At 38.4% G+C, this 26920-nt stretch overlaps 3 protein-coding genes across 8 annotated transcripts in view; 1 reads left to right on the forward strand and 2 right to left on the reverse strand.

The window, feature by feature from the left end:
- BRIP1 (BRCA1 interacting helicase 1) overlaps positions 1-17188 on the reverse strand; it is a 176950-nt gene extending 159762 nt beyond the window's left edge. Inside the window, exons 1-5 of the mRNA XM_050764650.1 lie at positions 17036-17188; positions 14784-14895; positions 11770-11943; positions 2869-2996; positions 528-647 (exon numbers count right to left, since the gene is read on the reverse strand). Of these exons, the coding sequence (XP_050620607.1) occupies positions 528-647; positions 2869-2996; positions 11770-11943; positions 14784-14895; positions 17036-17128 (627 nt within the window). The 5' untranslated portion in view covers positions 17129-17188. The remainder of the gene's footprint in view (positions 1-527; positions 648-2868; positions 2997-11769; positions 11944-14783; positions 14896-17035) is intronic.
- The window catches only part of PTRH2 (peptidyl-tRNA hydrolase 2), a 1137200-nt gene that overhangs the window by 433353 nt on the left and 676927 nt on the right, over positions 1-26920 (forward strand). The window lies entirely within an intron of this gene.
- INTS2 (integrator complex subunit 2) overlaps positions 20961-26920 on the reverse strand; it is a 64487-nt gene continuing 58527 nt past the window's right edge. For both annotated transcript variants that reach the window (XM_050764655.1, XM_050764657.1), the window contains exons 21-25: positions 25346-25597; positions 24884-24991; positions 24645-24750; positions 23447-23623; positions 20961-23341 (exon numbers count right to left, since the gene is read on the reverse strand). In XM_050764655.1, coding sequence (XP_050620612.1) covers positions 23172-23341; positions 23447-23623; positions 24645-24750; positions 24884-24991; positions 25346-25597 — 813 coding nt within the window. In that variant the 3' untranslated portion in view covers positions 20961-23171. The remainder of the gene's footprint in view (positions 23342-23446; positions 23624-24644; positions 24751-24883; positions 24992-25345; positions 25598-26920) is intronic.

Here is a 26920-nt window from a genome sequence, read left to right on the forward strand (position 1 = left end):
AGAATCAGGGTTTCGCCATGTTGCCCAGGCTGGTCTCAAACTCGTGAACTCAAGTGATCCACCCACCTTGGCCTCCCAAAGCGCTGGGATTACAGGCGTGAGCCACCACACCTGGCCTACAACATCTTAATATTATTACAAAAATAATTTTCACCTCACAGACCACCCCCTAAAAAAATTTCAATATCTGGAACTTCCTGGACTCCTCCTTAAGAACTGTTGCCCTAAGGATCCTGAAAGAACTTTAAGGAGTTGGAGAGTTTATAAACATTAAAATACAGAACAGAAAAAATGACTTTCAGATCTCTCTCTAGTCTAATTCTCTTATTTTATAAATGAGGAACTGAGGCATAGATGAATAGACTTTGCCATCCCACACATTAGTAACAGATGTGACAGCATTGAGGACTTCTGAGTTGGTTTCTACTGTCCTTTGTATTATACTATTCTTCCTCTTTTGTCAAAAATTGATTTAGAAAATTCCATATTTTCCTTCTTTAAAACTAAACAATGGCATTAATACATACTTTCCGTGGAGAAAAGGAGTTTATCTTTCCCGATGGGGAGTTGAGTTTTACAGTCTTTCCTGAATCAACTTTTGCATCCAAATTGTGTACTTCCGTTCCAAAGCAATGACGTTTTCTAATCTGTAAACACAGAACCAAAATGAAGTTTAAGGTAAACTAGAAGTTTAACTGGCTAGTTGTTCTTAAAGGCCAAAACAGCTCTATGTATTTTTTTTCTGCATCCAAAAAAAGACTATTTCTAACCGGCAATAATAAAACAAATTTTAAAAATGCAAATAAGCACCTAATTACAACACTTAAATGAAATAGAACATAGTAACGACTCATGAATCTTAGCCAAACTATCTTTAATTAGTGATGTATCAAAATTAGAGTATTGTAAAATGAACTTCTCACAAAACAGTCCCATCATATGGACATCAAATATAGTATTATTGCAAAGTCCAATCACATATCTGATTGGAAAATAAATCAAAATTTAAGCATAATTCTATACTGAAAAGAACTCAGAATAAAACTTTTAATGTAAATAGTCATGATTTCCTACAGGATGGAATAAATTACTCGATTACTATTATTACTGTTACTTCCTAGGTATTTGATAAACCAAGTTGTCTTTGACTAAATTTCTTTTATAAATATCACTAAGTTTTCTTTCCAAACTGTATCCATGCTTTTTCCTACTTGTGAAAGATCTATTCACTAATGTTATAACTGGGGAGAAAAGCATTTCTATTGGTAATCTCATTCCTGCCAAAAATGAAATGAGAACCAATGAAGTGAGGGAATAAATGTTTTATGTTGAGCCCTACCTGAGGACATGCAACTCTATATACACATTTTGTCGGGGGGAAATCTCTATAGGTTCACACCTCATTTGCCATTGGTACTTTGATAAAAATAAACTAGTTCATTCATTTCTAAAAACAAGGCTGAATTATAGAAATTTATAAAGATTGTGAGTTGAACAGTTAAACTACATAAGAATGCAAGAACCTCGAGTATACTCAATTAAAAGTACCCAGTTACTTACCTACAAATAACATCCTAATTAATAATTTTTTTTATTTTATGTTTTTATTTATTTATTTTTTAGAGACAGGGTCTTGCTCTGTCACCGAGGTTGAAGCATAATTGCATGATCTTAGCTCACGACAGCCTTGAACTCCTCGGCTTGAGCAATCCTCCCTCCCAAGTAGCTGGGACTACAGGCTCATGCCACCACACCCGGCTCTTTTTTTAAATTTTTTTTGTGGAGAAGGGAGTCTTGCTATGTCACCCAGGCTAGTCTCAAACTGCTGGACTCAAGAGATCCTCCCGCCTCAGCCTCCCAAAGTGCTAGGATTACAGTCGTGAGCCACTACATTCAGCCTAATAATTATCTTTTTTATTTGTAACTAAATCTATTAAAATCCCAGCCTTCCTATCTCACTGCCATGAAATCTGAGAAAATACTGTGTTCATCTGCATCCAAATTTCATTTAAAATATCTGGTAATTTGGCCGGGCGTGGTGGCTCATGCCTGTAATCCCAGCACTTTGGGAGGCCGAGGTGGGTGGATCACAAGGTCAGGAGTTTGAGACCAGCCTGATCAACATGGTAAAAACCCGTCTCTACTAAAAATACAAAAATTAGCTGGGCCTGGTGGTGCACGCCTGTAATCCCAGCTACTCAGGAGGCTGAGGCAGGAGAATTGCTTGAATCTGGGAGGTGGAGTTGCAGTGAGCCGAGATTGGGCCACTGTACAACAGAGCGAGAGCAACAGAGCAACAGAATTGGGCCTGAGCAACAGAGCGAGACTCCGTCTCAAAGAAAAAAATAAAATAAAATATATATATATGGTAATTCAAGCCTTTTAGTAATTTTTAGAAATATGCATATTTTATCATGTATCAATCTTAAAATTTCAGTAAGAATATATCTTGCCATTACATTAAAACTATCAATTCCAAAACATCCATAACATTAATAATCATATCAAAGGTATTTTAGCCAAAAGAAAATCCTATTTTAAGATAAAAACAATAGAGGAGTTAAAAAGTGCAAAGTAGTACATCACTAAGATATGCCTTAAGTAAATATTTTACTATCAAATTCCTCATATATAAGAAACACCATGCAGTTTCACTTGAGTGACATGTTACTGTGAATAATCTGCTATAATAACAAACTCCTTTGTGACAAGTAACTCTACAAAACGAAATTACAACAAATTACCATTTAATTTATGGCTGTCACATGACCCAACTAATCTCTACAAGTGTATTAAAAACTTGATACTTGACTACCATGTTCAGCTGTAACTAACTGGATTATTTCACTGCCAAAAAACTCTGTTTACCTGCTGTGTAGTTTCTAAGGGTCGAATTCTTTTCTTCTCTACTTGAAAATCATCATTTTCATCTCTGTATATGGATGCCTGCTTCTTAGCAGATAACTTTGCAGCCAGAGTGGTTTTTTCAGGGGAGTCTTATATAAGAAGTAATAAAAAAAAATAGCATAAGTAACTTACACGTAGGCAGTTTTTCTAGAAGAAAACTGGAACCAGGATGTAAGGTTTATTTCTAGAAATTTCATACCATAATCTAAAACATGAAACTTAAATATGTTTAAAAAGCACTTCTCTACTATTCAGTTTACTTTATCAAAGATCTTGAGAAACATGCTTTCAATAGGAAAAGTCCAATTTGATTTTTTAAATAGCTTTATGTACTTGTAGACTACTCCCAATAACATGATTTAAAATGTGTAACTGCAAGGATCTCTGAAGAAAATATATTTCATGTCTGTAAAAATCTTTCTTTACAGTATCAACGTATCTTTTCTCTTAAGTTTCTCCACGTTCTTTACACCAAAAACATTGATTATAGAATCAAGCTCATATAATCTGTCTTTTAATCTCATAATCCTGAAAGCTCCTTCTCAAGGTCATCAAGGACCTCTTAATCACCAAATAACATTAATTATCCCAATCTTACAAATGTGAACACTAGGTTTTTAAAAGTCCAGTAGCTTGCCCAGTATCATATGGTTATTAAATGGTAGAGCTTGGATGTGACTGAATCCTGCTGTGTGACTCCAACATCCATATATGTAACCTGTTAGGCATACAGCCAAACACTGTCTTCTTGGAACATAGCAAACACATTTTCTTCTTCCTTAATGTCTGTAACACTGTTCTTAACTATTCTCATACATTAGTTTCTCCCTTTTCCTAAATATAAATATTCTTAAAGGTAACTTCCTTCCTCTTTGCTTCTCTCTAAACATTCTCTCCACTCCCATGGCTTGAATTAATTTAGCAATCTTTTTTTTTTTTTTTTTGAGATGGAGTTTCCCTCTTGTTGCCCAGGCTGAAGTGCAATGGTGTGATCTCAGCTCACCACAATCTCCACCTCCCGGATTCAAGCAATTCTCCTGCCTCAGCCTCCTGAGTAGCGGGGATTATAGGCATGTGCCACCACACCCAGCTAATTTTGTATTTTTAGTAGAGACGGGGTTTCTCCATGTTGGTCAGGCTAGTCTCGAACTCCTGACCTCAGGTGATCCACCCACCTCAGCCTCCCAAAGTGTTGGGATTACAGGCGTGAGCCACCGCACCCAGCCAACAATCATTTATTACATTGAGTCTATCCCACGGCCAGACACCATGGAAAAAACAATGAAAGAGAGAATCCTTGGCCCTAAAGGATTTACAGCAGAGAAAGACCTACATGAGCAGGTCCAATACTGTTTTCAAAAAACAAGTTTAAGGCTGGCCCCACTGGCTCACGCCTTTAATTCCAGCACTTTGGAAGGTCAAGGCAAGAGGATCACTTGAGCCCAGGAGTGACCTGCCTGGGCAACGTTGCGAAATCCCATCTCTATTAAAAATACGAAAATTAGCTGTGCAAGGTGGTGCAGGCCTATAATCCCAGCTCCTCAGGAAGTTGAGGCATGAGAATCCCTCGAACCTGGGAGGCAGAGGTTGCAATGAGCTGAGATCGCGCCACGGCACCCCAGCCTGGGTGACAGAACAAGACTCTGTCTCCAAAAAAAAAAAAAAAAGAAAGCTTGAGATTACATAAACTTGGAAATGAACCTATGCCACACAGCACTGATTTTCAAGCTTTTTCTAAAGTGTAGGACTATTTTCTTTTTAAAGAAATGTTGCAGCTGGGCGCAGTGGCTCACACCTGTAATCCCAGCACTTTGGGAGGCCGAGGCAGGTGGATCACCTGAGGCCAGGAGTTTGAGACCAGCCTGGCCAACGTGACGAAAGCCCGTCTCTATTAAAAATACAAAAATTAGCCGGGCGCGGTGGCTCAAGCCTGTAATCCCAGCACTTTGGGAGGCCGAGGCGGGTGGATCACGAGGTCAGGAGATCGAGACCATCCTGGCTAACATGGTGAAACCCCGTCTCTACTAAAAATACAAAAAACTAGCCGGGCGTGGTGGCGGGCGCCTGTAGTCCCAGCTACTCGGAGGCTGAGGCGGGAGAATGGCGTGAACCCGGGAGGTGGAGCTTGCAGTGAGCTTGCAGTGTCGCGCCACTGCACTCCAGCCTGGGCGACAGAGCGAGACTCCGTCTCAAAAAAAAAAAAAAAAAAAAAAAAAAAATACAAAAATTAGCTGGGCATGGTGGCGCACGCCTGTAATCCCAGCTACTTGGGAGGCTGAGGCAGGAGAATCACTTGAATCTGGGAGGCAGAGGCTGCAGTGAGCCAAGATAGTGCCACTGCACTCCAGCCTAGGTAACAGAAGGAGACTCCATCTCAAAAAAGAAAAAAAAAATGAAATGTTGCTTAAAATTTCCAAAATAGGGATGAAAGACCTAGAACTTCCCTGATCCACTTTCCCCCTTCCCTTACGAGTCATGTTTCTTTCTTTATAAGGTTCTTAGAAACACAGTTTGAAAACCACTATACTCTAAAAATCCTCATAGTTTTGCCTTTCAGAAGTAGGTCTTTAATGTACCTAGAATGGATTTTTGTATATGGTATAAAGTAGGGCTCCAATTTCAATTTTTTCCATATGGACATCTAATGGGCCCAGCACCACCCAAGTTCTTCCTTTCCCCTACAAGCTATAGAGGCACTTCTATAAAAATATCAAGTTTCTGGATACATGTGGGACTGAATTAGGGTTCTCTATATTTTTATATGGATCTATCACTGTGCTAACCTCAGTCTGTCTTAATTACTCTATATTTACATACAATAAATCAGTATATTTGGCGGATCAAATCTCTCGCCTTCACCTGCTTTTTCAAAACTGTCCTGGCTATATTTAATCCTTTGCATTTCCACATATATTTTAGATAAGACAGGTAATTTTGAGCTCCACATGTCCAGGCAACCAGTAAAATAACCACAAAATAAACCTAGATCAGTGATTCTTAACCGGGCCAATTTTAACACCACCACTTCTCATCCTAAGCACACCGGGCAATGTCTAGAGACATTTTTGGTTGTCACAAAAAGAGCGGAGGTGGAAACACTACTGGCATCCAGTGCATAAAGGCCAGGGGTATTGCTACACATCTCACAAAGGAGAGCTCCTACAACAAAGAGTTATCCCACTCAAAATGTTAGTAGTGCCACCGTGGAGAAACCCTGTCCCAAATAAATAAGGGGCAAACTGACATGGGCCCATCAAGAGGGTAGGGGACGTCCACCCAAAATGATCATTTAGTTTTAGAAAACTGAACTGCCATGTGCCAAATAAGGGTAACCCCAATTCATAAAAATAAAAATCATATTATCATCACACACAAAAAGGCTTATCTTCCTGGTCTTTATAGCAAGGGAGTTTGGAGGAAGTTCATCAAAGGGGTAAAATCTTTAAGATACAAAGTTAAAAAGAAAGAAGATATCTCCCGGTTATGTTTTTTAAAATCTTCAAGAAACCTAAGAAATGCCCAATAGAAAAATGGAGGCTGGGCACGGTGGCTCACGCCTGTAATCCAAGCACTTTGGGAGGCTGAGGCGAATGATCATTTGAGGTCAGGAGTTTGAGATCAGCCTGGCCAACATGGTGAAACCCCATTTCTACTAAAAATACAAAAATTAGCTGGGCATGGTGGCAGGTGCCTGTAATCCCAGCTACTCAGGAGGCTGAGGCAGGAGAATTGCCTCAGCCTGGAAGGTGGTGGGTGCAGTGAGCTGAGATCGCACCACCGCACTCCAGCCTGAGCGACAGGGTGAGACTCCACCTCAAATAAAAAAGAAAAGAAAAATTGCAAACAACTTGATTAGGCAATTCACTAAAGAGGGTATCCAAACGACCAATAAACATATGAAGTCACCAGAGAAATACTAACTAAAACCCAATGAGAATACCACACATACACAAGAATGACTAACATTTTTTTTTAAACTATAAATATCAAGTACTAACAAAAATGGTGAATAACTTTCATATACTGCTGCAGGGGTTGGAGGGATCTGACCAGGGACGCATAAATTGGTTCAACCGCTTTAGAAAATGTTGTCAGTATCTACTATAGATATGTATATATTATGTATACATACGTAAACATATGTATATACTATGACCAGGAATGTGTCTATAGACAATACTTACCTATTTGCACCCCTTTGAACAAGAATGTTCATAACAGCACTATTAAACAATACTGAAAACAACCCAATGCCTAACAACTGTAGAACAGATTAATAAACTGTGGTATATTCATACAAGGAAATAATACACAAAAACAAGAAGTACTATTATATGCAACAGCATGAATGACTCTTACACAAATAAAATATTAAGCAAAAGACAGACACAAGAGTACATATATAATTCTATTTCTTTTTTTTTTTGACATGGAGTTTCACTCTATTTCTATAAAAGGGCAAAACTCATCAATGGTCACAGGAGGACAAGAATTACCTATGGAAAGAAGAGACAGTGACTGAAAAAAGATGAAAAGGGCCTCTGGGGTGTTGATAATGCCTTTTTTTTTAAATCTATGTAGTAGTTATGACAGTGAAAATCCATCAAGCTATATGCTTAGGATTTGCATTTTTCTATATTTAGGTTACAGATTAAAGGATTTACTTACAAATATAAAGAGAGTACCAGAATACAACCTTGATTTTTCCCATTTAGACTATTCTAAATAACACTGACTCACAGTAATGTCAAAATCAAGTTGTGTACATATGGATAACTCATTTTTGATGAAGACGCAAAGGCAATGTGGTGGATAAAGGATAGCCTTTTCAACATATGATGCTGAACAACTGGATATCCACATGCAAAAAAATGAATTTGAATCCATACCTTGCACCATATACACACATTAACTCAAAATGGATCTTAGACCTAAATGTAAAACCTAAAATTTTATCTGATCAAAGGCTTGTATTCAAAATGTTTAAAGAAGTTTAAATAAGAAAACTATGGCCGGGCCCGGTGGCTCACGCCTGTAATCTCAGCACTCTGGGAGGCCGAGGTGGGCGGATCACGAGGTCAGGAGATCGAGACCATCCTGGCTAACACAGTGAAACCCTGTCTCTATTTAAAAATACAAAAAAGTAGCTGGGCGTGGTGGCGGGCGCCTGTAGTCCCAGCTAATCGGGAGGCTGAGGCAGGAGAACGGCATGAACCCAGGAGGCGGAGCTTGCAGTGAGCCGAGATCGCGCCACCGCACTCCAGCCTAGGCGACAGAGCGAGACTCCGTCTCAAAAAAAAAAAAAAAAAAAGAAAACTAATAAAAAATAGGCAATTATTTGAACAGACATATCATCAAACAAGATACACAGATAGCTAATAAGAACATGAAAATATGTGAAATAAAAATTAAAACCACAATAAGATACCACTCCATGCCTAATAGAGTAGCTAATATTAAGGCCAGGTGTGATGGCTCATGCTTATAATCCCAGTGCTTTGGGCGGCTGAAGAAGGCGGATCACTTGAGCACAGGAGTTCAAGACAAGCCTGGGGAACATGGTAAAACCAACAAAAACTACCAAAATTAGCCAGGTGTGGTGATGCATGCCCATAGTCCCAGCTACTCGGGAGTGTGAAGTGTGAGGATCACTTGACCCTGGGAGGCTGGGGTTGCAATGAGCCATATGAGCCAAGATCACAGTACTGTATCTAGCCTGGGCAACAGTGAAACTCTATCTCCAAAAAAAAAAAAAAAGAATGGCTAATATTAAAAGGACTGACCATACCAAGTGTACACAAGGATGTGAAGAAATTGGAACTCTCATAACTGCTGATGGGAATGTAAAATGGTATGACCACTTCATGAAACAGTTTAGAAATTTCTTAAAAAGTTGGCCAGGCATGGTGGCTCATGCCTGTAATCCCAACACTTTGTGAGGCCCAGATGGGTGGATCACTTGAGGTCAGGAGTTTGAGATCAGCCTGACCAACATGGTGAAACCCTATCTCTACTAAAAATACAAAAATTAGACAGGTGTGGTGGCACATTCCTGTAATCCCAGCTACTCGGGAGGCTGAGGCAGGAGAATCACTTGAACCCGAGAGGCAGAAGTTGCAGTGAGCTGAGATCGCGCACCACTGCTCTCCAGCCTGGGCAAGAGTGACCCCATCAAAAAAAAAAAAAAAAAAGGTTAAACATACACACCTACGAAGCAATCTGGTCATTCTGCTACTAGTATTCAACCAAGAGAAATGAAAACATACATCCATACAAAGATGTAGACACAAATGTTCATAGTATCTGTCTTTGTAATAGCCCAGAACTAGCAATCACCCAAATGTATGTAAACAGCTAATTAGATAACCAATTTGTGGTATATCCATGCACTCTTAATCAGAAACAAAAAAAACAATTAATATATTAATATATGCAACAACATGGAGGAATCTCAAAATAATTGTCATAAGTGAAAGAAGCCAGACAAAATAAGTATACATCCTGTGTGAATCCATTTATATAAACTATAGAAAATGCAAACTAATCTATAGTAACAAAAAGCAGATAGGTGGTTGGATAGGGAGGTTAGTCACAGAGGGGTGGGAAGGAGGGATAACAAAGGTCCTGAGAAAACTTTTGGGGAAAGTGAGCATGTTTAAAAAACTTTGGAGAAAGTGAATACAGGGTTGGTGCGTATGTTCACTATCTTGATTCTGGTGAAAGTTTCATGGAGGTACATATGTCAAAATGTATCAAAGTGTACCATTTAGGCTGGGCCTGGTGGCTCACACCTATAATCCCAGCACTTTGGGAGGCCGAGGCAGGTGGGTCACTTGAGGTCAGGAGTTCGAGACCAGCCTGGCCAACATGATAAAACCCTGTCCCTACTAAAAATACAAAAAATTAGCTGGGTGTGGTGGCAGGCGCCTGTAATCCCAATTACTTGAGAGGCTGAGACAGGAGAATTGCTCGAACCCAGGAAGTGAAGGTTGCAGTGAGCCGAGGTCACACCACTGTGCTCCAGCCTGGGCAACACAGCAAGATTCTGTCTCAAAAAAAAAAAAAGTGTACCATTTAAATATATGCAATTTGTTATGTCAAGTAAACCTCAATAAAGTTGTTTTTAAAATGTTGTATATAAATATTATACACGAGAATTCCTATAATTAGCTGAAAATTAATCCCAGTCATTCCTAACAACAAATATTTATCTAGCACCTACCATATGCCAGGCACCCTGCTAGAGTTCTAGGGATACAATGGTAAGCAAATTGACAATATTCCAAACCTCATGAAGTATACAGTCTGCCAAGGAAGCAGAGATTAATAAAAGATTTAGATAGACACATATAATACAAACTGTAACAAGTGCTATAAAGGAAAGGTACACAATGAGAAGACAGACTATAATAGGGAAATCAAATCTACTCTGACAGAAAAATCAGTGATGGATATCCCAAGAAAGTCACATGTAAACTGAGGAAGAAAAGGATAAGTTGAAGTTGGAACTTTGCTCAGAAAAGACAGTAATACAAGCAAAGGCTCTGAGGAAAGAGAAAGCATAAATCTTTGAAGGAAAGGAAAGAAATCCAAAAGGCCAAAATCAAAACAATGCAGACAACACTATTGGTCACCTATTTAACAAGTATTCCACTCCTCTTTCCTCCTTCCCACCGGAAGTTTAATTATCTACCATCCTTTGTATGGTTATGTGCTTTAGAGGAAGGTGACTCCATCCTTGATTTTAGGAAATGGATACTGTTTGTTTTGACTTAAGTCAATCATGGCAACCTGTGTCTCCCTGCCAGTGACTAGTAAAGAAATAGCATGAGTAAAAGCAGAAAAAAAGGGTTATTGGATGCTGTAAACAAGAAATGGTAGTTTGGACTATGGAGGTACCAATGGATACAGAGATGTGCATGAAGAAATAAGAAAGGGCAAAGTTTCCAGGATGTTCCCTAGGTTTCTTAGGTAAATAATAGTCTATCCTTTCTATATAGTCAAAAGCAGGAGAAATATTTTTTAAATGTATTATTAATAATTTTATGTTACTCTTAATATATTTCTCTAAAATTAGTAAAAATTTTTTAAAGGTCACACATAAACATACCTGATTCTCATGTAGGATACTGGTCTCAGAATGCCAGGCAAACTTGTCAAGAATGGATCAATGAGGCTAATTAGATTTTGTCTTAGGATACAAACATTGTTTTATAGAATTCTAACATACAATTAACAATACTGGCTACGGCCGGGCGCGGTGGCTCACGTCTGTAATCCCAGCACTTTGGGAGGCCGAGGCGGGTGGATCACGAGGTCAGGAGTTCGAGACCATCCTGGCTAACATGGTGAAACCCCGTCTCTACTAAAATTACAAAAAAATTAGCCGGGCGTGGTGGCGTGCGCCTGTAGTCCCAGCTACTTGGGAAGCTGAGGCACGAGAATGGCGTGAACCCGGGAGGCGGAGCGGAGCTTGCAGTGAGCTGAGATTGTGCCACTGCACTCCAGCCTGGGCGACAGAGCGAGACTCCGTCTCAAAAAAAAAAAAAAAAAACACAAAACAAAAAAAAAAACAATACTGGCTACAAATAACATCAATTTTGGAAAATCATTTATTTTGCATTGCCTTCATTAAAAAATTATTTAGGCCAACAAAATGTCTCAATAAATTAAAAGTCAAACCAAGAATTTAAAAACATCTAAGGATTTTTGACCACTCTGTGTTATTTTAAAATAATTCCAGAGAAACTAGAGATATATAATCAGTTATGCTAACCAAACTTATATAAATTAGGGCTTATAACAGTAATAATTAAGAATCTTATTACAGATATCAATTGACCCAGACAAAATGTAAATTACCTTGACAAGTTAATGAAGTGCTTTTTCTTTCAGAAGGTGGTGTGCTTGGATAGTTGAAATGACGTGAAGTTCCTTGATTCATGTCATTGTTTGTAAAATCCTTTGAATGGCATGTACAACAACATGACAATGGTACTTCAGTTTTCCCACTTATGCCCTCATCTGCTGGCTTCTCTAAAAATGAAAGAACCTCTATTTATAATATATCTAATTAAATAAACATTAATCATTATCTGCAGCTAGGGTAAGTAACCAGCCCAGTTCACCCAGGATTGGGAGATTTTCTAAGATACAAGATTTTTAGGGCTGACACCAGGAAGGTACGTGGCAAACCTGGACAAGCTGGTCACTTTATCTGCAGCATCAAATTAGGACAAGAGAGAAATATGCCAAAAACGTTTGGTTGGACACACTGGCTCATGCCTGTTATGCTAGCACTTTGGGAGGCTGAGGCGGGCACATCAGTTGAGGTCAGGAGTTCAAGACAAGTCTGGTCAGTATGGTAAAACCCTGTCTCTACTAAAAATACAAAAATTAGCCAGGCACCGTGGTGCACGCCTGTAATACCAGCTACTCAGGAGGCTGAGGCAGGAGAATCGCTTGAACCCAGGAGGCAGAGGTAGCAATGAGCTGAGATTGCGCCACTGCACTCCGGCATAGGCAACAGAGCGAGACTCTGCTTCAAAAAGAAAAACAAAAACATTTATAGGGAAATTATCACCAATTTATGTAATCTGTACAAATCTAATAATCTAAGATTAATAATGTAATAAAAGTACAACTACTCAAGTATTCATTAAGATTCATCTAAAATTCAAGAATGGATTGAAACAAGGACCTAAAGTATATTCTTAATTTTCCCTAAATGAAGAATTTGAAAGTTCAATATATGAAATAATAATCTAACACATAAGGATTAAATCATTCCCCACATTATACTTCTATTTCAAATACAAAATTTTTTTTTTTTTTTTTTTTTTTTGAGATGGAGTCTCGCTCTGTCACCCAGGCTGGAATGCAGTGGTGCAATCTGGGCTCACTGCAAGCTCCACCTCCCGGGTTCACGCCATTCTCCTGCCTCAGCCTCCCCAGCAGCTGGGACTACAGGAACACACCGCCACGCCCGGCTAATTTTTGTATTTTTAGTAGAGACGGGGTTTCACCTGTTAGCCCGAATGGTCTCAATCTCCTGACCTTGTGATCCGCCCACCTCGGCCTCCCAAAGTGCTGGGATTACAGGCGTGAGCCACTGCGTCCAGCCAGAAACATGTTTTTTGATGTATTAATTCTGATACTTGCATCAAAATACATTTTAAGGTCAATATTCAAATCAATAAAATAGGTAACTTTAGTGCCTAAATATAATACCAAATTGTAGTAAGTTTACATTGTGTGCCTACCTTGTATCCAAATGTACAATTCATATACCCCCAAAAAAGCTAAATAATTTATTTTTTAAAATAATTAGTATTGACATTGTTTTCCCATTTGTACCACATAAATATTTCTAATTCTATTTTCCAGACATCTGCCATTGAGACCTGATGTTAGTACTGATAAACTCATTTTTTCCAAAATTAGCATCAGTAAGAATCAAAATGAACAACAAAAAGCTTATGAAATATTTACTCTCTTTTTTTGAAACAGTTTCGCTCCTGTTGCCCAGGCTGAAGTGCAACGGCGCAATCTTGGCTCACCGCGACCTCCACCTCCTGGGTTCAAGCAATTCTCCTGCCTCAGCCTCTCGAGTAGCTGGGATTACAGGCACACACCACCTCGCACAGCTAATTTTGTATTTTTAGTAGAGACGGGGTTTCTCCACGTTGGTCAGGCTGGTCTCAAACGCCAAACCTCAGGTGATCCACCTGCCTTGGCCTCCCAAAGTGCTGGGATTATAGGGGTGAGCCACTGTGCCCGGCCTTAATATATTTTTATTAGTAACAAACATTTCATTTAAAAATGTATATATATACACCTATATACACATACATACATATATACACATACCATGTTTAACCTCAAATTCTCCTAATACTTTAGGTTAAAGCCATCTAATGTAACTAAAATGTATCCAATATTATATTTCTGATTCACTATGTAGTTAATATAGTCTTTCATAAAAGTAAATATTAATAGGCATTTGTTAGCAAACAAAGTAAAAATAGCTTGGCCTGCTGGCTCATGCTTGTAATCCCAACTACTTAAGAGGCTGAAGTAGGAGAATCATTTGAGCCCAGGAGTTTGAGTTTACAGTGAGCTATGATCACATCACTATGCTCCATCCTGGGTGACTCCACTCAAAAAAAAAAAAAAAAAAAAGGAAAAGTAGTGGGAAGTAATATAGATTCATACAAACAATATTATACTAAAGTTCTGTTTATCTGGCATTTAAACAAGTAGAAAAATCAACTAGAATGCATTATTTTTTATATATCCCATGTGCTAATGTTATGAGAAAGGAACAGATAAGCAAATATATTAAAGGATTTCCCCCCAAAAAAAAGCAATTAGTATGTGTTATAGCATCATGACAGCCCATCTCTTGCATCTTTTACATACAAATTATCATCTAATTATTTTCATAATGATAACTCTAAGCATCCAAAACTTTGTTTGTTTTTTGAGACAGGGTCTTATTCTGTCACCCAGGCTGAAGTGCACAATCACAGCTCTCTGCAACCTCGACCTCCTGGGCTCAAGCGATCCTACCACCTCAGTCTACCAAAAATTGATTGTCATTTTTTGTAGAGATGGGGTCTCACTATGTTGCTCAGGCTGCCAAAAGTCTTTATGTACTTTTCAACTCATCAAAAGAAATTATGTTCAATACTATTTTAGCATTAATTAAACATATTGAAACTCTTTTGGAAGATATATAACTTATTTTAAAGAAACATCATTAAATGAGTATTTAAGTTAGCGACAGCATGGCTGAACCAGTCTGGATAAACAATACTGTATTATATTTTTTCAGGTCCCAGTGAGCAACTTGAAGATATCAAGCAACTACTTACCACTAAGAGATTGTTGCCATGCTAAAGCAGAACAAAGTAAGGCTAAGCTTTTTCCACTTCCTGTGGGACTCTCCAACAAACAATGTTGCTTACTGTTTAATCCTCTGAGAATCTATGAACACAGGAACCAATGAAAAAGATTAATAAACATTTTAACTTTATAAAGGTCTCTCTCCATCTGAAGTATAAAGAACAGCAAGAAGAAGTGAGATTGCACTCCAGGGAACACAACGATAGCAGAAGGAACTCGTATTCAGTTAAATCCAAACTGTATTCCTTTACACCTTTCCCTAAGATTATCTTGGACTTACCAAAATATCAAGCACAAGAGAAGAAATGAAAAGAGCAATCTGTGCCAGAATTATGCAAGCACCAATGATTTCTGTAAAACCAGAATACATTACTACCTATCAATATCTTTGATGAAAACTCAATGAAGGATACTGCTAGTGAGAGTACAAATTGTTGCAACTACTTGGTAGAGAAATAAACAATTTCTCATAAAGTGAAGATGCCCAACTCCAGCAAGTTCAGTTCTATGTGTACACCCAAAACCTTTCCCACATGAACACAAGGAAATGCGTAAGAAAGTTCACAGCAGCAGCCAGGCACGGTGGCTCATGCTTGTAATCCCAGCACTTTGGGAGGCCAAGGCAGGTTGATCATTTGAGGTCAGGAGTTCGAGACCAGCCTGGCCAACATGGTGAAAACCTGTCTCTACTAAAAATACAAAAATTAGGCCGGGCGCGGTGGCTCACGCCTGTAATCTCAGCACTTTGGGAGGCCGAGGCAGGCGAATCACAAGGTCAGGAGATCGAGACCACGGTGAAACTCTGTCTCTACTAAAAATACAAAAAATGAGCCGGGCGAGGTGGCGGGCGCCTGTAGTCCCAGCTACTCGGGAGGCTGGGGCAGGAGAATGGCGTGAACCCGGGAGGCGGAGCTTGCAGTGAGCCAGGATCGCGCCACTGCACTCCAGCTTGGGCGACAGAGCAAGACTCCGTCTCAAAAAAAAAAAAAAAAAAAAATTAGCTGGGCGTGGTGGCGCATCCCTGTAATCCCAGCTACTCGGGAGGCTGAGGCAGGAGAATAGCTTGAGCCTGGGAGGCAGGGGTTGCAGTGAGCTAAAATGGCACTACTGCACTCCAATCTGGGCGAGAGTGAGACCCTGTCTCAAAAAAAAAAAAAAAAGAAAAAAGAAAGTTCACAGCAGCATTGCTTATAATTGCAAAAGAATGTAAACAACCTAAATGTCCACCAATAAGAAAATGGACAGATAAATTCTGGTATATTCATCCAATGGAATTTATACAGCAATTAAAATTGATTAAGAATCAACAGGGCTATATATTAAAATTAATGCTAAGTTAAAAAACTCAAGTTCTGCAGAAAGATAAGGTACAGTATCACATCAATGCACAAAGTTTAAAATATGTAAAATAATATTCTATATTATTTATGGATACATATATATGTAATAAAAGTATAAAAACATGGCTAGGAAAGGAAAAGAACAAATTCAGGATACTAATAATCTTGCTACCAGATATGAAGTACATATGGCAAAATAGATTTAACACAACTGGAAAGCTGGTTTACTCAAATTTGTATATTAATTTTCTACATGATCCAAACAAAACAATGGTGAGAAAAATAGTATTCTGTGTAAAAGATAGTAAATACTCTGTAGAAAGCAGTTTTTCACTAAAAGTATAGAAATTCCAAATGAGCTGAGAACATTTTTCAGCATGTTCTTCTTTGCCTTAATCATGGATATATACAGTTTAGCAGCAATCAGTGGTTTCCTAGAGGTTACATGTTCTTCCAATGGAACCCAGAAAATATTCTCCATTGGCGGGGCGTGGTGGCTCACGCCTGTAATCCCAGCACTTTGGAAGGCCGAGGCGGGTAGATGACCTGAGGTCGGGAGTTCAAGACCAGCCTGACCAACATGGAGAAACCCCGTCTCTACTAAAAATACAAAATTAGCCAGGCATGGTGGCACATGCCTGTAATCCCAGCTACTCAGGAGGCTGAGGCAGGAGAATTGCTTGAACCCGGGAAGCGGAGATCGCACCATTGCACTCCAGCCTGAGCAAAAACAGCGAAACTCCGTCTCAAAAAAAAAAAAAAAAAAAAAGAAAAATATTCTTCATTTACTGAGAATATGAATGCAGTCACATACTCAATGTACTTTATGGGTCCTAAGTATCTATATCTTAATAAAAACTTAACTGCTGAAAAATACTTACAGAATTCATCATAGCAAGCTGTGATGGGTAAGCTTTATAAGGAAAGTAAATCTTCACCCCACCGATTGTATATTCAGACCACATCGAAGACATAGTGCTTTCCTGTTTATTTCAGATTCCTAACTGCAATAGAAATGAAAATGGCAAATGTTGAGACACGCCTTTCAAAGAAAACCAGAGAACCAAAACTGAGAGAGAAATCTGGAAATAAAAACTGGAATTAATAAAAGTAGAAACAAAACAAATGGAAACAAAAGAATTTCCTAGTCTTATAAATCACAGTGGTCAAGAGCATGTCTTAGAGTCTAACAAATCTGGATTTGTATCCCTCGCTCTGCCAGGTATTAGTTGTGTGACTTTGGGAAAGTTAGTTACCTTCTCTAAGCCACAGTGACTGCATGTACCCCATAGGATTGTGGTAATGATTAAGTGAAATAATGTGCAAATATGATACAGTACATACCAGATTGAACATGAGCTCTTGTAACAGTTAGATCAGATGTAATCAACCTACAGAAACAAGTTCCTGAGGTGTCTCTCTCTACAACTCCACAGCACCACTCTTTCTCCTGTTCCTCCCCTTTGTGTTACCCCTTTCTGCAGTCCTCCAGTTAGAAGAAAAAAGCTGTGGACCAGAAGTCAGGAAGCGTAGGTTCTATACCAGGTTTTGACAGGGACTCAGGTATGTCATCTTTGACATATCTTTGTACTTCTCTAGTCTAAGATCCTTACCTGTGATAACCCCTAATTTAACTTAAAGGCTGTTGTAAGAAAGAGAATGCCTTGGCACATAGTAGGCACTCAAAAATTTTATTTAAAGGTCAGTAGAGTATTATAGAAAGAGGATGGGCTTTGGAGTAAGGCAGTCCTAAGTTTGAATTCCACTGTGTGAATCACTTCTCAGAGCTTTTTTCTCCATATATGGAATTGAAGTAATACTACTTACCTGACAGGGTTTTTATGAAAATTAGCCAGGGCAGAATATACCTAACCCAGGATCTGACACAGATGAGGTGATCACTTTAATCCTCACCTCTTCTAAACCACTTCTCTTAACCTAGGATCCACGGATGTAATTCAGAGACAATGACCTCTTGAAATTGCAGGCATAAGTTTCTGTACATGATTGCATTTTTCTGAAGAAAAAGCCCATAGATTTCTCTTCCCCTAAATATATCTCAAGGAAATCAAAATAGCGGGGGAAATTACATGCATTGTTATTAAATAAGGAATTATCTGCAGTCGTGGGAAAAAATTGTAAATTCAATCTGGGGACGAAGAGATAGTTAAAATAGCAACTCAATAGATGATGAAGCCAATAATAACATTCACCACCGCTTGTGTGTTCCAAAAGAAGTGAAGAACCATTCATTATTCTAGGGTATTTTCCAGCTCTAACATTTTGCGATCCTATCTGTAAAGCTCTGAGAAGGAGGTGTGGTGGAATCTAACCTCTTAATATGACTCAACAACTCAACGCTGGCCTAGTTACTCAGATAAAATCTAGAAATCAGCCCGCCCTGTACCCCGGCTGTGGCAACAATAGTGTCAAAATGGGGTAGCCTCCCCCAAATACTGCATAAAGGATAAACACACTCCTCTGCCTCCCGCCAAGAAGCAACGCAACGCCCCGGGCTAAGAACAGGCCTGCGCTCAAAGGAGGTAAGGATAGGCTGGCTCCCTCCTCAGGTTTTCTGCCCTGTATCTCCCTCCTCCCCCAGCCAGTAGAGATCCCCGAGGCCCTGATGATCCAGTCACCACCGATGGGCCCGCAGGCGGTGCAGAAGTACTCAAGCCCTTCCCGTTGACTTCCCTCCGACTTGCCTGTCTGGAGGGAAACCGAAGCAACGCTCTGAGCTCCGATTCACTGAAGAAAAGGAAACTGATTTCTGAGAGCAAATAAAGCCGAGCCCTGGAAGAGAAGGAAGGGCACGCGCCCTTCCTACTCCCTCTTCCTGGCGGGGCTGCTACTTCCCCGGCCTGGAGTGCAAGATTGCGGCCGCCGTACCTTTCCTCGACCCCAGCACTCACCAGACCCCTCAACCACACAGCGCGAGACGAATTCCCGCCTCCCGCCCCCTCGACTCCCAGCGCCCAATAGCCCAGCGAGCTCGACCAATCACCCGCCAAGGCCAGGAATCAACCAATCCCGGCGCGAGGTGAGGGGGCGAGAACTTCAGCATCCAATGGAAGTCTCCGAAAAAAAAAAAACCAAAAAAACACAGGCTCCAGGTACGCGGCGGCAAAGGAAGGCTAGGGCTACTCCAGCAAATCCCTAGTGTTTGTTTGAAGGAGAGCGTCTTCTCGGTTTGACTTTTGAAACTGGCGATAGAGCCTATGCAGCAAATTCCTTAGAAACTGGAAGTCTCATTCTCCAGGTCCGTAGACCAGCAGAAAGGAAACATATTTAAGCTTTGCTAAGTTCTTTTAACACTCATCAGTGCCACTCAGTTTAAATTACCCAGCTTTGCAGTAGCCAGGATAGCGAAGACTGAGGCGGGAATTGCCAGGCTGCTGAGCCAAACTTAAGTAAGAAGGCTCTGTGACATCGGGCTACAATCTATCATAATATTCAAGGCTTTCCCGGATACTAAAATAAGCCAGAGACAAGCTCTCAGGGTCTCCAGCATCAGATCACTTCTACCTCCATTAAGGTTTTTCCGCCTTCCATCCCTCCAAGACCAGTTTATTATTTGCCAATAGTACTTGAATTTACTCAAAGAAAAGGAGGTTCATCACGATCTTGCCAAATCATGTTTTTTTTTAAAATCTGTATAACCTAAACTTGGCTCAAATAATAATGTCCCCAAAAGGCAAAACCTGATACTGTTTCTCAAATTCAAGTAACTAGTTTGCGGAAGGAGTTTGCTGGGAAGAAACAGCAGGAGGGGGCTAATTGATTTGTTTGCCTCACTGTCAATTGTGATATATCTTACCAAAAATGACAAAACTTGTAGTCGTAAAAATAAACTCTACCCTTTGACCTAGTAATCTGAGCTCCAGATATTTATCCTAAAGACGTAATCTAAACGAAAGAAAATGTGATACTTCAATTGACAATAATACCTATTGGTAATACTGAAAAAAATTATGAACTTCCCCGTCTAGTAATATGGAGGTGGTTATGATAGACGAATTCAGTACATTATGAAGCCAATAAAATTATAAAAATTAAACTTGCAAGAAAAAAATCCCATATAAGGTTAAGTGAAAAAAGGCAAAGCAAACCCCAAACTGGGTGTTAGGGATTCAGTAATGTGAAAATATATATGGATGAGCAAAGATGGAGTAATTTACTGTTAAGACAGTGAAAGGAAGGATAATGTTTAAAAATAAATCGTTAAAAATACCTTCAAATTGTTATTTCTCTTTTATAATTTTTAAAACATCAACTCTTGGCCGGGCGCAGTGACTCACGCCTGTAATCCCAGCACTTTGGGAGGCCGAGACGGGCGGATCACGAGGTCTGGAGACCAAGACCATCCTGGCTAACACGGTGAAACCCCGTCTCTACCAAAAATACAAAAAGTTAGCTGGGGGTGGTGGCGGGTGCCTGTACTCCCAGATACTCGGGAGGCTGAGGCAGGAGAATGGCGTGAACCCGGGAGGCGGAGCTTGCAGTGAGCTGAGAGGGAGATCGCGCCACTGCACCCCAGCCTGGGCCAGCGAGACTCTGCCTCAAAAAAAAAAAAAAAAAATGAAAATATCAACTCTTTTGAGTAACTGCTCTGGTATAACTACTCTCATTTTCCTCTCCTAAATTATAAGGGTTTCAATTGGCTCTCACCTTGCATTGCCGTTTAATGTATGTGGCATAACGGAAAGGGATACACGTAGGCACTGGAGCCAAACAGACCTAGAATACAGTCCCTTGAACTGTTCCCTTCAGGTTAACTCTAGTGGAATGAAACACAAAAACTACAGGTTCGTTTGATAAAGAATATGAATGTTTATAAACCAATATTCAAAATAGCTGCACACATCTGTTTTCACTTGAATAAAAAAACACATTGTGACAAACTTTATAACCTTAACTTAAAATACATGAATTTTAACATTTACTAATATATTTACACATTTTATTTACATCATCAACAAATCTGATGATTAACAGCATATGTGATTATTTTAACACAGCAGGTTATGACCAGTCTTTGAAAATTGATCCAGGAATGTGCACTGCATTTAGTTAGAAAACACACTTTAACTTTTTCTGAACTCCTAGGGCATATCTATTCACACAAAATATCACAAGGCCTCAGTTTAAAAAAAAAAAAAAAAGGAGCAGTTGTATTTAATCTTAAGGGACTACAAAACTGCCTTGTTTAAAAATATGAAAATTCTTATGCTATTTTTAAGCATATGCTTTTATTTTTCACATCAAAATTACTTAATTGAACATTAAGCATCTAATAAAAAGTTATAAATAGTCTATCATATGTGATATTATGCACTTCATGATTTGAAACAGCTACAAACTCATTCTCATAGAATGTGAGGTAGGGCCAGTAGTAACCCCATTTTACAAAGGAAGAAAATGAGATGTGACTATTTACTAGTGAAAAGGCTGAAGTTAAATTTCATTTCTCAAAAACTACACCTTCTTATTAGCCTAATTTCTTTTACAAGTGAAGAGGTCTGGCTGGGTGCAGTGGCTCACACCTGTAATCCCAGCACTTTGGGAGGCCAAGCCGGCAGATCACCTGAGGCCAGGAGTTCAAGACCAGCTTGGGCAACATGGCAAACCCCCGTCTCTACTAAAAATACAAAAATACAGGTGGCGCATGCCTGCAGTCCCAGCTACTCAGGAGGTTGAGGTGCGAGAATCCCTTGAACCCAGGTGGCAGAGGCTGCAGTGAGCCAAGATCACCCCACTGCACTCCAGCCTGGGCAACAGGGTAAGACTCCACACCTCAGAGGAAAAAAAAAAAAAAAAACACAAGTGAAGAGGTCTGTTTCAAGTGGGGGTGGGGAAGTGTGTGATTGAGGTATATCTCAGAGAGAGAAAAGGGAAGTACTTTCTACATTGATACTTGCTTTTTTTTTTTTAATGATTAGGGTTTACCTAAATATGTCTGCCTAATCAATGGAACTTCCTGACAGAGGAATGCAAAATCCTTCAGCAAGACAGTATTTTCTACATTTTAACTTTTCCTGAGATTCAAACACTACATTTTCTTACTCAAAGATCTTCTCAGAGTAAGATTATGAATTATAATCCTGATGACAAACCAAGAGCTCTTTAATCCAATCGGTTTTATTGCTCTACCTTCATTGAATTTGATATATATTTCCCCCCTCTGAGCATTAGGTAAGTTAATAAAGCATTATAAAAATAAATTTAAAACATAAAACTAAATGAGATCTCCTCTCAGGTTCTTCTTTGAACAAAGATGTTTCTGTAAACACTTTTACACCAGTATCTTAAAATTCCAAATTATTCAAGTATCTCTTTAAACATATGGCTTCATATATTAATAAAAATTGAAGCAAATATGTGAAATCTTTAAATCCTCATCTGTAATTCCACAGAAATAATTTACAAAAGCTACTTGCCTTTTTAAAAACCTTCTCAATACTCTTTCTTGAGAACTAGAATTCCAACTTGCATTACTATTACTTGTATTGCATATCTTTGAGATTTCTACTTGGGTTTTTAACTCCTAATATTTCCTTAATTCTCCTTTCCCTTTACCCTTTTTTCCTCTCCCATCTTTGCATCTTTGTCACATTTTGTTACAAGCTCACAGTTAAAATAAACACCAAGACTACCCACAGACTCATTTTTATAAGAAATTAAAGGCATGGCAGTCTTCACTTCAAAAGCTAAATACAAGGCCAAATTCCCTTTCCAGTAATGAGTTTCTTACATGTGTTCCCAGTGGGAAAAAAAAAGCTCAGCTGCTACAATATAAACATACCAGCAAAGTAGATTCAAAGACGTGCCAATCAGAAACAAGCAAGCATAATTCTCATAGAGTTCTAAATTATATTCGTGTTGAATTGAATTGTTTTAGTGATTCCACAACATTACTTTACTGTTCCCATTTCAGTTTAGAGTTGTTATAACACGCAGATTCACGTTGGGTATATGCAGCAAACAGCTTCATTTTTTTTGTTTGTTTTAAATTTTGTTTTAAATTCCACTAACACTCATATTTATTATTTCAATTACTGTTCTTTCAATACAGTGACAGAGCTGTACATCAGGATCCATGCTTCCAGTGTCCCTGGATCCATTTTTGTAAGATGAATCTTTACAGAGTTGAGACCATCCACTTGGTTTCTCCTTTATTTGTTGAAGACCTACAACATAAGAGAAAAAAACATTAAGGCCAAGAAATTTGGAAAGGTATTTGGTCTTTTTGTTTGAGATATTAAGATAACCCTTGAAAATAAGTTACCACTTACGTGTAATAATTGGATCAATGTCTCTTGTCTGAGTGGCAACATCAGAGGCACAAACTTGCCCTATTTGGATCAGCAAAGACATAATATCCTCATACAAAGGAGGAAATGCTCGACAAAAAGAGACTAAACTTGGCAGAGTTGGCATAAAAAAAGCATACCGCTTAGCCTGTGTTAAAACTGTTGGAAATAAATGAAACAATATTTTAGTTTACAAATATAAATTCAACATGGCTTATACAACATACTAAGGGGTACTATGGTCTGTACTGGAGACATGAAGTTCTCTAAACACAGCCAACCCCTGTCTTCAGAAAGCTCACAATCTAGTAGTCTCAGTCTTTATCCAAGATACAAATTATTATGCCCAAGATTTGTGATAAGTACATTATATGCATTATTTCATTGAATTCCTACAATCTTACGAATGACCAAAGTACTATTATGACACTCATTTTATATATGAGAAAACTCTTAAAAAAGCATTAGAGAGGTTAAGAAACTTGTTAAAGATCACAAGCCAGTTAGTGGTGGAGCTGAGATTGAATTCAGGCAGTGTAAACTCTTAATCACTACAAATAATTATAACAGGACATAAATACAATGAAAAGAAAAACAATAGGGTATTATGTAAATAATATAATGAGAAAGAATACTAAATTAACTAAGCCATAATATTAAGGGTTGATTTATAGTTCATGTATTTTAAAGTAGCTTATTTTCAGACCATTTTATTCTACAAACCAGAAGGTAGTTAAAATGTCAGAATATGTTTTAGAACTTATGAAGACATCTAATATATTTATCTTTCATTTATACATATGATGATATTTTTCTGAAACTCTGAGAATTTGTAATAAGCAAACATTTGGTATCTACTGATATAATTACATTCCAAAAGTATATTTGTTTTCCATTTATAAAATACAGAAAGCTTGTATTTACAAATCTATATATATTCATTCACGCAATGAAAAATACAATTTGCCTACCTATTCATTCCCACTACACTATAAATCACATTTGTAAACAGAAGTTTTCAAAAGAAGAATTCAAAAGATGGCATAAATTAAACTAGTATTAACACATATTGTATCATACTATCTCAGTGTGACACAAAAAATATATTGAATCACTAAATGCAGAAAATATAGGCTTTATAATAATTTATGTCAGATGTTTGTTGATGTTGACTACCTACCTGTTAACAAAGTTCCCATGACATTGACAGCTAAACGAGCCACACTAAGTGACTTTGGTAATGCATATTGAATACACAAGTGAGAAAGCAACTGGATAGCAAATATCTGCAATACAAAATCCAGATATTACATGTTTCTCAAGAATATCTTTAGGTATTAAACATTATAAAATGTTTTGTATAACTAGTAAGACTGGAGAGAGAGATCAATTGTCCTAAAGCTCCAAAATGCTCATTACCTGTTTTTCAAGTTCTGGCTGTGCAATAAGCTCAGGTATGAAATCTAGACAAATGTGCATAGATGGAATACCTGCGACCGTCAGAGGCAAAAGTTCACATGGATAACCCTATCTCAACAAGAAAGGGAAAAAAAGTCAGAAATAAAATAACTATAAAAGTACAGATAAAAATACAAATGAAAGATTTCATTTCCTTTCTGTAAAAGTTGCTCAGAAGGCTATAGTGCCCTATATGTAACCTGGCATTTCACTTTTCTGATGCACTAGAATACAAATTAAACTACCAAACATTTCATTAGGTTAAAAAAAAAAAACTAAAAATCTGGATTTTTATCCATATTGCAAAGGCCCATGGTTCATTTGTGTTTTCTCTAGTTTCTAAATGAGTCCTGTTAATATAGTATTCAAAGCCCCCAAGAAAAATAAAGTTCAAACACAAAGCATCATTCTTTGGAAACAGACCTGAAAGTGAACAAGCTTAGCAATGTTGGGATCTGCAATGTACATTTGGTGCAAGAGACAACAGATAAGGCACTGAACTTCTCGAAGGTTACAGAGCAAATTGTCTTCTCCTTCCTCCATTCCCTTATTTGGAGTGTTGGTGGTAATAACACTTTGAACATTTCTTAACAAGCTATCTGGATTGACACCATTTGCTTTTTCCTCTTCAGTAGGTAGGCAAATCTCTAAGAGAATCTGGACAGCTGCGCTATCCTATAAGCAAAGAAAACATAGTAAAAGTAAGAAGTTTCTGAGAAGCTGGTTTAAAAAACAAATCAGGATTTTATTTTCACATGAACATAAATGATAAATAACTAATTTCTTAAACACACATACACAAAGAGGTACTTCTAAGAGCAGAAGTGAGCAATCTGTAGAGCAGTGGTTCTCACCTTTTAGGATTATGAACCCCTTAGGAATCTAAAGAAAACAATGCACCCTCTCCCCATAAAAATGAACATACATAAACAAACATCATTACATAATGATGTCACATATCTCTAAGACAGATCCATGGACTCCAGTTTAAGAATATCTACTAGAAGAGTATTATGAATTCAGTTACATCCAAAACAGGCCCTAGGCAAAAATGGCTTCTACCAGAATGTCCCTTCCTTCCTCTTAATCTTCCACTTTTCCCAGGATGCTATCCTGATTTCCCTTTTTTTCAACCTGTTTAAGGCTCTGGTTTCACAAGGAAAGAGTCTACCTTACCATCCATTCCACCTGCACAAATCATTGCTCAGTCTACAGGCTTGAGCATCATTGTATAAAGCAGCAGTTTGAGGGGTAATGGCAATATACTTGAGGCCCCTATATATAAAGGAGAGCTAAAATCACTCTCATCTAGCAGAAAGAAGTAAAAAATAAAAATGAATACATGACATCCACCTCTGATAGACAGCTACTGCCTAAGATACAGAAAACAATTACTTGAGCTAAGTGATTAAGAACTTAATTACTATAAAGTGAGGTTAGACTACTTTATAATCATGGTGGTTGAGGAAAGGGGTTTTTGGTTTTTGGTTATTGTTATTGTTTTGTTTTTTGTTGTTGTTGTTGAGTCAGGAGCCAGAGTGCCTAGGAGCAAATACTGGTTCTGCCATTTACTAAATGTGTAACCATGAGCAAGTCACTTAACTTCTCTGGGTCACATTTTCGTACTCTGTAAAAATGGAGATAATACTCTGTACCTCATAGGTAGGTTATAAAAATTAAATGAGCTAATATATTTAAAGAATTTAGGCTAGCACCTACCATATGGTAAGCATTATACAGATGTTAGCTTTTATGATCTTTAATTCCTTATCTGAAATTCCTAGGAACAGATTTATTTTATTTATTTCATTTATTTTTGTTGTTGTTGTTGAGACAGAGTCTCGCTCTGTCACCCAGGCTGGAGTGCAGAGGCGCGATCTCAGCTCACTGCAACCTCCACCTCCCGGGTTCAAGCCATTCTCCTCAGCCTCCCAAGTAGCTGGGACTACAGGTGTGTGCCACCACGCCCGGCTACTTTTTGTATTTTTAGTAGAGATG

This window comes from Macaca thibetana, chromosome 16 (assembly GCF_024542745.1).
Source record: "Macaca thibetana thibetana isolate TM-01 chromosome 16, ASM2454274v1, whole genome shotgun sequence".
Taxonomy (NCBI): Eukaryota; Metazoa; Chordata; class Mammalia; order Primates; family Cercopithecidae; genus Macaca; species Macaca thibetana.